We start from the raw sequence: 11,871 nt of genomic DNA, 5'->3' as shown, positions 1-11,871 counted from the left end.
GAGAGAGAGAGAGAGAGAGAGAGGAGAGAGAGAGAGGAGAGAGAGAGAGAGAGAGAGAGAGAGAGAGAGGCTGAATAGTGCGCTCGCGCCTGACTCAGCAACACGCACGCGGGTATGCAAACGTAGAAGCAGCGCGCGCCAGTACACACAAACAGGCTCTTTTACCATGCTGTCGACCTGCAGGGAATGACGGTGTCGTTTTAATTACTCAAACAGACTTTTACGCTTTGATACGCCGTGTAATGTTTTAGTTACCTGCAGTTTCACCTCTAACAGTTTACTTCCCTCTCACTTTGAGCAAATAAATCATCTTCTGTATACTTGAATAGGCACAAAATTTAATTGCCAAGAGATGTAAGCATGGGGTGCAATGTCAATGGCTGTGATAATAATGTCAGCCATAATGAGTAGGAGACTAGCTATTTGCTGATGTAGGGAGAAATATAAGATCCTTTAACTGACTTTGCTGTGGGAGTCTGCTGTAAATAAAAGGTGAAAATGAGAAGCCAATCTTGGAAAAACTTCAGAGATTTCTGCCAGGAAGAATAGATGTAGCATTAAAGGTTGAGCCTCTTGTGTCATTAAATACCATGATGAGTAATGCAAGACCTAAAACCGACATGAAGTATTACAGTAATAGTAATAACTTCATGGTCTCAACATGCCCTCTCTCTCTGGGATGAGGTGGACGAGACCTGCACAGCAGTTTTCCCAGATAGTTTTCTGTTTTTATCTCAGTCTTCCACTTGAAAGATTATAAAAGACCACCAGCAAATAGTCTGTGATTTGAGATTCTCAGTTTCCCTACATGATCATATATATTTTCTGTGATCTAAATGAGAATACCAGTGCTTAGGCCCCTGTTCTGTGTGACCCCACAGCCCTGTGCATTTCTGATGGTATTCGAAGCGTCACAGGCCAAGGCCTCAGATTGTGTGGTGGGTTCACTGTAGGCCAGCTGAGGAGATCATTCATGAGGAACATCATACCCCATAGCCTGTGTGATCTCAACCCATGGCATTTGCAGTTTCCAGTTTGCAGTTCATATCACAGTTAGCCTGCACTATGAGTCCAGGAATAGAGGAGTAACCTGAATGTGACAGGCTGTCTACACTTTTCACATCAAATGGTTAACAAATGATGTAACCCTTTTTTTTCCGGGGTAACTGTAAGTCATGACAGGCACATAAGCACCCTCCCCTAATACATGCGTTACAGGAAGTCAATAACAACATATTTTTGACTCGCTCAATATTCCTCTGCCACTTCAGCATTTTGTGTCTGGTGTGTCCTTTGTCTTAGCTGTCATTTCATTTAAGTGTGTTTACCCAGCCTAAAAATAAATTGAAACAAGTCAAAATATCTTCGCCGACACTTGAACAATGGTGGTCTCTGAGCAAGTACGGTTTCTAAACACCAGGGAAACCCTACAATATGAGGTGCCAAATTCAAATCATGTCAGCAAAATGTAACAGAGTCAGGTGTTGGGATACTATAATGACAGCATATCTTAATATCTTCATCCTGCAAGGATAGAAAGGAGATCAAATATTAAATGTTCAAATGTTGAATTCATACACTAAAGTTGGTACACTGGGGCCATGACTGGTGAACAGAGCTTTCCAGGCAGATACATTATCTGCGGGAAGCTGCTGTCAACACACCTTTCAGCAACCTCAGGGATTTACTTGGTGCTCTCAGCAAGGTTTCTTTTTTAATTCAGTCGCTGAAAGAGTTCTTTACCAACAGAACACATTATTCAGCACGAATCCCAAATGCTTGAATCTGTGCAACTCTGATATTTATGCTCTCTGATGTTCTCTGAAGGAAAGACAGAAGGATGTTACAAAAAATTATACGATTCCGATGCAGACATGCATCCATACCTTTTATTTACTCTGTTTTTCTGTGATAATGAGTTAAAATTGGTTGTTTTTCAAGGTCTTAACTTAGTGCTAGATGATTGTGACTTGTATTCTCAAAGTTTCAGAAGCACAAAACAAACATAAAAACAGGCTTAACTTACTGCATTAGTATGGGCAGTGGCTGCATGTCCATGGTCTGACCTTCAGTGATAGGCCTATTTTTTTTTGTTTTCTAGACCGACCAGAAACGTATCCAGTTACTACAAGAAAACAACTGATATCAGCTGTTATCACAGGTAAACCAGCTTTGTTTTCTTCAGATAACAGGACGAATAAGTTCAGATCTGAAGAAAGCAACCTGCATTTACTTCTTATCACTCTAAAAAAGATTAAATAAAATGTATGGACACATGTCTGCTAGGAGCTTCTGTTAAACATGGCCATCGTTGTTGTATGATCTTTGTGTTTTAATGATAATAGTTTTCCACTTTGGGACTTTAACCATCAGGATAAACCTTTTTATCTCGTTAATTCATTCAGTGTATACATAATGTATGAGGAATTTTAAAATGCAGGAGATACACCAGGGTTGGCTCACATTTTTCTACCTCGTGCCATTACCTAATTTGAAAACGGAGAATCAGACATTAAAATTAATCCATGCAAAAGTTTATTTACTGGCAGCATGATGGCCTAGAGATGACAGGATTTTTGGTTGAAAAAATGTAAATATAAGGTACATAAATAAAGCAATTAAAAACTCTAAATAGTCCCAAATGCTTCAAAAACACAACAACGTTTAAGCCAGTGCAAGCCTAAGGGATTTTGTGTGGTACAAAACAAACTGCATGTCGTTAAAAATCCTCTCTTAACAAAGCCATCGTGTAATCATAGAGGAGAGAAAAGAAGAGACTATACAAATGCCACCCTCATCTATCTGTGACATGATTATCAGGAATCCTTCTCCGCAGCAGCTCTTTCCCTCTCTATCTTGCCCTTCTCGCCCTGGTAAAAGTCGGACTCGATCCAGCCTGCTATGTCAGAGAGTTTGACATAGACGTCTCCGTTGTTGTTCTCAGTGACAGTGTGGGTCCGCTGCTTCACACCCTTGGAGTACCATCTGGGCACAGGCGGCTTCTCCCTTGGGTCAGATGCCTTGTATATGCCCTCCCCTTGGGCCAGAGTGATCTTGTACTTGTGGTTCGGACAAATTATGCACAGCTTGCCGTTCAATTCCTGCAAGTGTGTAAAAAATAAGCAGGTCAGAAACATTATGTGGAGTAAGCGTAGGTCATTCAGGCCATTCAGCATTAGCATAATATAACACTCATTTATTCAGGGTTGATTTCTTAATTACAGTAGCCTTTGGAGCTACAGCAGTTGCTTTTGAGGATTTTAGTTTGACAACAAAACAACAACAACAAAAACACAGTTCAGTTTTCTTTCACCTTAATGACATTTTGGCATCTGTCCTCGAAGTCAGACAAAAATAACAACCATTACTCTCCTAAGTCAAACCTTACCTCTATGTCTCCTGTCTGCAGGGCCCCTCCAGCATCTGTCGAGAAGGGAAGAGGATCAGTGTATTGCAGAATAAGCAAACTGATCACAGCACACTAACCTTTTGCTGACTGGACACACTTTACAGGAGATATGTGTGAAAATGTCTTGTTGTTAACAAAGCGAGTTGGTTTAAGATAATCCCATGACAGGATATCTTTAAGGTAAGAGATTCGCTGAAAGTAAGCATTTGTTAACAACTGCTTCAGTCCACATGGGAATACATACTTCTCACATTTTATCAGATCTGCAGTCATATGTAGCCGCTGCCTCGAGGACTAGTACTCACGGTAACAGTATGAGTCCATAGCGTAGAAGACTCCCTGGTGGTGGATGATCAGTATATCTCGACCTTCTATTGTTCTGAAAGAGCGCTTTGCCTGGATGAGTTCATCCTTCTTCCCCACAAAACAAGGCTCTCCAGTGGGTTCCTTCTTCTCCTCCATGTGTCTGTAAAATGCTTCTTAGCAGGCAAGCAAGAAGTTGTTTAAACATTTTGGGATCTATCCTAAAGAAGCATAGTGTTTTCTTCACAGAATCAAAACTATGTTGTGTTACTTTATGTAAGAACTTCAGTTTCCACATGAAAAGAGTGGCTTTTGGATTTGTCACTGGGATTATCATGTTGGCACCACCCATCACAGTTGTCAGCTTAAATTAAGTCTCCAACACCTCCAGAAAATTCAGCTGGGAGAAACCGAGCATGTCTTGGCAGCGATCAGCTCTACTCCAGACAAACTCAAAACTGCAATTTGAATTCCTAATATACGATTCATCAAGTTTAACTTGATGAAGTGTTTTCTTTTGTGTTTCTGAAAAACCCATGACCTGCCCAATGATTGTGGTAAACACAGCCTATAAAAAGTGACACAAGTGGGCCAATACAATGACATTTTTAGCTGTCATCATTGTATCAAAGCATGTAGAGACTGGAGCCTTGCATTCACGTGAAATCACTATGACAGGACCAAAAATATCTAGATGCAGGGCAACCTGACTCCAAGTGTGATTCATGTATTGCACAGTGGAATAATGAGCACTTCAGTGCAGGCTGAGTAAGCACGATAGTAGCAGCAGCAGCAGCGAAAGTCACATGTCGTGTGGCCTCTGGCTAAACAACAGACAGCAACATGCTGTGAAGGAAGAAGATTCAGAAGAGCAAAATAATTGTATCTGACAGGAAAACAATCTTTAACTGGGCACCAAAGGAATAAAAGCTCAATCTATACAATTCCTTTAAAGCATAAAGATGCCTTACCTTCTCTTTTTACATCCTGTCTGTCTTTGTAGTTATTCTATATATTTTTACTTGATAATGACAATATGTGTATTTGGGGTTGAGTTTTTGTCTCTACCTTGAAACTCAGTGGCGGTGTCCCCTCCGTCAAGCTGACAAACTGTACTGCTGACAGCTCTGCTTGCGTGGGAAGCAGCCCCTGTCTCCCATATCTTCAGATACAAGCTGCCTTCAGTTAGTCCTATCTGTACTGCCTTCATGTCTTATCGGAATCCTTCAGGCACAACAGACAATTCATTGTGCAGAAATCAGTCATGAAACAATTTCTCTGATCTGCATTGCAGCTACCATGATTCCTCCCTTTTAACTGTTTTTTATTTTTTAGAATTACCTTTGAGCATCCAGTTTGTTATGTTTCCTTCGATAAGACTATTTCCTATTTCCCCTCAATCATTTACAATTGTAGAAGTATATGAGGTGGGAAGTTGTACCTCAGTACAACTTTGCAGAGGCCTCTCATATCTTTATTTGTGAATCTTGATTTTTTTTTAGAACTCTACACCTCTTTCACTGGAAATATTTGTATTCTTAACTCAGCTGCATTTCTAAGTTGAATAAGTTTTACTTATTAATTAACTTGTTAGTATTAACATAAAAACATTAAAAACGTATGATTTAATACTTAATTATAGTTCAATAAACTTGCAACAGTTTTGACAACCATGTACGGAAGCATCAAAATAATCAAGAATTTCACAACATTTTCCATATTTTCCATGAGCTCCTGAAGAAAGTGATTTGTTGTAAAGGAGCCCCAACCAATTATTGAGTGTATAAATGAACTTCCCCTTTGGAAGTTGGACTTTTATTTTGAATCCTTTTTTAATTGATCTTGAGAAATGTTCTAAAAGTTTTGACATCATGGGTTTTTTATTTTCATAAGCTATAAGCTCAATCATCACATTTTTTTAACAAAAAATGACTTGAAATATTTAACTTTACATGTCATGAATACAAGAATATATTAAAGTTTATCTTTTGAAAATAGACTACAAATAAGTGAACTTTTTCTTGATATTGTAATTTGTTCAGATGCACCTGTATATGAATTAGTCAATATAACACTCTATTAGCTCATTTGACATTATGTATAACATATCAATCATATATATTACAGTTTGACTTTATAACAGAATCAGAATCAGAATCAGAATCAGAATCAGCTTTATTGGCCAGGTATGCTTGAACACACAAGGAATTTGACTTAGGTAAACTGTGCTCTCTTTGTACAAGGCATAAGAATAAGGCATACAAATAAAAATAAAAAAAGGAAGTTTTTCCTCACCACTGTAACTAGCTAAATACTGCGATGTGCAATGCTCATGATGGATTAAGGTGGGGTCAGACTGAGTCTTACCCTGTCTTGGTGTTGGGTCTCTGTTCATAATTTGACATAGTGTGGTCTAGACCTCCTATGTTTGTAAAAGCGTCTTCAGATAACGTTTGTTGTGATTTGGCGCTATACAAATAAAGATTGATTGATGATTGAAAATAAAAATAATAACAATAACATCAGCTATAAATACAAAAGAACAGCAAATAGGCATGACTAATATGTACAGGCTAAAATAATATGATAAAAGTGCAGTGGTGAGTAGCAGAGGTAGTTTTTTTTTTCATTAAAAAGATAGTTAAATAGTACAAAAAAATAGAAATCTGGAATTCTGCTTGGAGAATTGTTGCATTGTATATTTACATGTATATTTACAGAGAGTATTTATCTGACAGGATAACCATTCTTCATTATAAGTTATAAGTATAAGTTGTGTCAGTCAGATTTATCTTTCTCTGGTTCTCTTTTGTCAGCACCAGCAAAGGCCTGTTATTTCGAGTGGAACCGATTGTGTTCACCTTTTGAGTAGACCGGACTCATTTGTCAGTGCACCGCTGAGCCCAGCTGTGCTTTCCCCTCCAGAGCCGATGGGAAACAAAACACGTCCATTCAAAGCATTATAGACCGTAAGTTTCTAGTATTACTTTTTTTTAAGTATGATTATATATACACTTCTACTTACCGATGGGACTACAAGTAATACAGTGAGCTAGCTAGAAAGCTATAAACGTTTACAGTTTCCCACTGCTCTGGTTAATAATGCCTCTGTTGCTGTGCGGTTACACATGAGTCTGTAAACATGTGTAAGTCTGTCACAATGAGTTGCAGTGTGCCAGATAATTAGTGCTAGCTCAGTAACAGCGGTTTGCTGTCCTACTGCCTGGATACGAGAATCAGCACTAAGATGAGATCAATGGTAATGTATGCTAATCTTTGCCTCTCAGGCTAAAGCAAAGTCCAGTCAAAATGTAAAAAGTGCTGCACTGACTGCTAAACTAAAAATACGTTCAGAAGTTAGATGGTTTATATAGCAAAAGACGAGCTCACGAGCCTTAATGCTCGTCAGCTGTGGTGATGCCGTCCCCATGTGGATGTGGATATTATTGTACATGTGGAAAATTACAATCAATCACAGATGTACGGTGGCCCTGAAGGACAAAACAAATTTACAAAAGATGAAACACTATTACAAAGTTGGAGAAAAATTTACAGTTAGGAAAAAAAATTTACATTTAAGAAAACAAAATTACAAAATCAAAACACTTTTACAGGCGGTGAGACAATTTACAAACGTAGGAACCCTTTTAGCATTTCTAAAAAATAACCCAATATTTCATTTTTAAGCAAAGGGAATGTACCAAATACCGGAAGGTGATCTAGTGAGGGGTCATTTAGTTTGTTTTGATGGAGAGAAACCAAACGGATTGACGTTTGGTACTGGTACTCTGTTTGGTACCGTATCACTTCTGGTGTTTGGTACATTCCCTTTCAGTTAAAAATGAAAGTAAATTTGTTTCAGGAATGGTTAAAGGGTTCCATCGTTTGTAAAATTGTCTCCAACTTTGTAAGTGTTTCATCGTTTGTAAATTTGTTTTCTTAAATGTAAAAATGTTTTCCAAAATGTAAATTTGTCTCCAACTTTGTAAAAGTGTTTCATCTTTGGTAAATTTGTTGCCCCTTCAGGGCCACTGTACAGATGTCTTAAAAGTCACTATCTCTCCTCTTTTTTGTGAGTAAACAGAACTGATACAACACTTCTCTCCACTGAACCTTTAGGTATCTATTTCAAACACATGGCCTCCATCTGTTAATAACGCATGTAACTGTTCTAATGTATGTATAAAACATGACCCTTTTTTTACATGCTTCCTTCAGGTAGAAACAGAATTTTGAAAAGTAGCACCATAACTTTTGAAGGGTTTCACTAATACTTATAAAACAGTGATTGCTTTGTCATGTAAATGTACTTTGTTATCCTGATGAGTCCTTGAGAAAAACATAATGCTGAATGTTTCTGTGTCCATGGTTGTTGAATAGGGAGATGGCGCTGCGTGCTTGTGGCTTCATAGTGTTTCGGCTCGCCAGTTGTGTCCCTCCACCAGACAACATCGAGTATCTCCTCTTGCAGACCTCATATGGAGAACACCACTGGACCCCACCCAAAGGTGTTAAAAAGATCAATAACAGCACATTTATCATATAATTGGTGTTGGAAACCTATAAGCAACAGCTTATACAGAATGTATTGCTTCTTCTCCAACAGGCCATGTGGACCCAGGTGAGGATGACCTCACCACAGCTCTCAGGGAGACCAAGGAGGAGGCAGGACTTGGAGCAGAGCACCTAAGGGTGATAGATGACTTTGTGCAGGAGCTGCGCTATGAAGTGCGAGGGAAACCCAAAGAGGTTCTCTACTGGCTGGCCGAGCTGACGGACCCAGGGACAGCGGTGACTTTATCAGACGAGCACCAGGACTATCGCTGGGCCCGGCTGGAAGAGGCCTGCACTCTGGCAGGTTACAAAGACCTGCAGAACACACTGAGGGCAGCACACACACACCTGGAGGCTCAGCAGAACAAACAGTGATGAACCACAGTGAAGACTGTGCAAAGGGATGATGGAACTAGGGTCTCTCCTGTATTGTATAAACTCAGCCTGAAAGTTAGGGCTTCAGTTTGCTAGTTTGATCCTAGCCACTACACAAAAACATGAGTGCCTGTGTCTCTGGATCAACAAAACTGTAATTGATTAGACTGATTTCAATAATTAAATATTCTTATAGTAATAATGTAAAAAAAACAACACAAAATAACTAAATAAAGGAGATGGACGCCCTCTCATCACGTGAGCCAGTGGAACTTGGTGGAATTGTTATGAAGGGGATAGTTTTAAGATCTTTCACTGATTGTATCAGCTGTTGCTAGAATCAAGTGTATTCCAAATAAATCTAATAGATTTTGTTTACCTTGATATTTTTTTCTAGATGTAAGAAATATACATAAGAGGGCCTGGCACGTGTAAAAAGATGTAACTGGATAAAATGATGTCGCATGCAGTAGTTTCTGCCACAAGGGGGAGACAAATACACAAAATATATTTCCACTGGAGGTGCACATTTGTAATCAAAGACAAGAAAATACTCTTACGCTCTCACCATGGTAAATAAAGTGACATATAGCCATTACTTTTGCAAATAACGTATTGTCAAAAGATTAAAATCCAGTAATGGAGATAATTTTATTACGTTCAGGATTGTGTTCATAAAATTTAAGAGGGAATATCATAATGCGATGAATCATGGTGAATGTGCACATTATCATTAATGACTAACAACAAACCCAGTTTGATAGTAATTTCAGGGATAATATAAAAAATGTAATGTTTTACAGCCTGAAATCAATCCTTGTCCAACCATCAAAATCGCATGACCAAGTCTTACTTGCATTGTGTGGTGTCTACTCTTCAGTCTTATTTATCCTATAGAGACTGAAAAAACACAAGAAATAATGGCCGGGAACTGATTTAGAAAAAGTTTCATGTATACACAGCATACTCATGATATTCAATCAATGTCTTCACATCCTGTCAATCTTTCTCCATATTTTATTTCTCTCAATCTAGAAGTTTTTAAGTCAAATAATTCTCTAATGATTGAAAACAGAATATCTGGAACAGACAAAACTGCTCTTCTATTAATAGCAAATGATGACTTTCATGTAAGACTGAAGAGACTGCTCTCAGTTATTGTCACATTGCACCAAATGAAGAAACATGTTCTGTTTTCAACACCATGCTGCAGCAGGATTGCATTAATAGCCTCAGCTGAAGGGATGAAATAAGGGTAATTGAAAAAAAAATATATGTTTGCTTTCACTCACTACTTACTCACTTCAATTTCACCTGGGTATTCTCAAACAAGCCGTGCATGAAGTACATATCTTCTTATTCTCCTTAAATAAACACAGACATGGCACGTCATACAGTCACGCTGTGCATTGAGCACAGGCAGAAATATTACTTTATGAAACAGCGGGACATCACTGAACCAGTTATCAATTTCATGCCTGGCAGTGCATGAAAAGCTTTTTACCAAATGATAACTTACTGATACTTTTTCTTAATTTAAATAACAATAGTCCCCATGATATGACTGCATCTCAGTAGCTTATGCAGTTTTATTATAGGGTGTGAAGTTCCTAAAAAATCTTTATGCAGTAAATGACATTTGGGTTGGTTCACCTAAAAAGTAAAAAAAATAACTCCCCTACCACTTACAGTATCAACATATGTATTTCACTATTGGCAAAGTCTACTCTTATGAGTTTATTTTTTTCTTTAAACTCAGTGAACTTCACTTCAATTTCAGAGATTAGTGTCACCACTCCCTCACTGACCAATCATAATTAAATAGAGGTGGGACTTTTGATGCCAATTTTTCTTAAAAACAATTGGGGGTGAGCAATTAATCAGTTAAGGGTACAATTTCCAGGTCAGGAGCAAGCGGCAACCTCCGGTCTAAAAATATGCGTCCAATGCGGAAGTGCTAAAAAATTCCAGTTCATCGAGGATCCGCTTGAGGCTGGCTCCGGAAGTAGCGGAAGTCACATACACATGAATGGGAAAAAGCTGATCTTTACAGCAGAAATAAACATGTTTACAGCCTGGTACAAAAGATGAGTGCAGTCTGGATAGCTCATGTCTTGATTGGCTCCCACTGTGAGGGGGGTGAATTTTTTTTCATAACGCGGTACTTTAAAAAATAGAGATGAAAAAAATTAGATTACGGGTCTTCCAATGAGAGGAACAGCTGACTTGATTGACAGGCGGGAACACTGTAGCTGTTGGCTAGGAGGCTAAAACTCCGCCTGTTTACGTCACACTGGCTCGGCAGCAGCAATATGGCTGCCGCAGCCGATTGGCCTCAAAGCAGCGCTTCAAAAACAGATGGGTGACATCACGGATCCTATGTCCATATTTTATACAGTCTGTGGTCTGGAGCCACAGCTAACACTACAACAAACAGTTACTTGTAGATTTTCTTTTTAAAATGTCATGACATAAAAGCAAATAAGAAGTAAACTGAGCATTCTAGCACAGACTCAATGGGCTAAGGGAAGCAGAAGTGTCATGGGACCTATCAACAGTAGGCACATGTGAGAAGAGCTTTGAAATTGAGTTTGTGAGTGCTTCCAGCCCAAAAGATGCCATCAGTGGACACAGGCCCTAATAAACTAACATTCCATGAAACATGTAGTTGTGACCATTTTCAGTTGCAAAAGAAGTTAAAGCCCCTGCAGCCAGTTTTAGTGACACTGGTTTATTTTGAAAGATTTTCCAACTTAACCACAATAATGGTATTCCTCATTTGCACATCACTCATTATACTCCAAACACCAACTCGCTGTGTTTGTCCGTTTTCCATGACAAGTGGGCTTAGCAACACATATCAAAGCTACTTTGCAAACAAACCCAACAATGTCTATATATATTTTTTTACAATAAAAACTTTATGAGTGACATCTGCATCCTCACAAACAGAAGAAGATGAGGGCAAGAAAAATGACACAAAATCAAAGAAGAAACCAACAAGGACAGCATCAACATCAAGAGGTGTGTGGACACATTGTGGTATCATTGTAGACACAGGTCAGTCCATTGTGTGTGACCATATGGACAGTATCCACTTCAAAAAATTACACTCTTGTGCACACACACACACGCACACGCATGCATGAATGAACGCACGCATACACACACACACACACACACAAACAGATTCAATGAACTTTAATTAAACCATTTGTTTCAGTCTCCTG

At 38.7% G+C, this 11,871-nt stretch overlaps 2 protein-coding genes across 7 annotated transcripts; one reads left to right on the top strand and one right to left on the bottom strand.

Moving 5' to 3' along the window:
• Nucleotides 1–2,534: 2,534 nt before the first annotated feature.
• Nucleotides 2,535–7,010, bottom strand: rfesd (Rieske (Fe-S) domain containing). 5 transcript variants are annotated; one of them, XM_034697823.1, is made up of 4 exons: nt 6,738–7,010; nt 3,715–3,888; nt 3,389–3,423; nt 2,535–3,101 (listed from the first exon to the last, which is right to left on the bottom strand). In XM_034697823.1, the coding sequence occupies exons 2-4, from the start codon at nt 3,869–3,871 to the stop codon at nt 2,817–2,819; spliced, it is 477 nt and encodes a 158-aa protein (XP_034553714.1). In that variant the 5' UTR covers nt 3,872–3,888; nt 6,738–7,010; the 3' UTR covers nt 2,535–2,816. The 5 variants fall into 5 exon arrangements, with proteins under 5 accessions (XP_034553714.1, XP_034553693.1, XP_034553705.1 ...); XM_034697802.1 differs by lacking the exon at nt 6,738–7,010 and adding an exon at nt 4,781–4,858; XM_034697814.1 differs by lacking the exon at nt 6,738–7,010 and adding an exon at nt 4,781–4,844 and having other exon boundaries at nt 3,715–3,885.
• Nucleotides 6,555–9,019, top strand: nudt2 (nudix (nucleoside diphosphate linked moiety X)-type motif 2). Of its 2 annotated transcripts, none has more exons than XM_034697843.1 (3): nt 6,555–6,681; nt 8,093–8,220; nt 8,319–9,019. In XM_034697843.1, the coding sequence occupies exons 2-3, from the start codon at nt 8,097–8,099 to the stop codon at nt 8,639–8,641; spliced, it is 447 nt and encodes a 148-aa protein (XP_034553734.1). In that variant the 5' UTR covers nt 6,555–6,681; nt 8,093–8,096; the 3' UTR covers nt 8,642–9,019. The 2 variants fall into 2 exon arrangements, with proteins under 2 accessions (XP_034553734.1, XP_034553743.1); XM_034697852.1 differs by lacking the exon at nt 6,555–6,681 and adding an exon at nt 6,811–6,971.
• Nucleotides 9,020–11,871: the final 2,852 nt, after the last annotated feature.

The sequence above is a fragment of the Notolabrus celidotus genome, chromosome 1, assembly GCF_009762535.1.
Source record: "Notolabrus celidotus isolate fNotCel1 chromosome 1, fNotCel1.pri, whole genome shotgun sequence".
In the NCBI taxonomy this organism is placed as follows: domain Eukaryota; kingdom Metazoa; phylum Chordata; class Actinopteri; order Labriformes; family Labridae; genus Notolabrus; species Notolabrus celidotus.
This window is presented reverse-complemented; position numbering and strand designations above follow the sequence as displayed.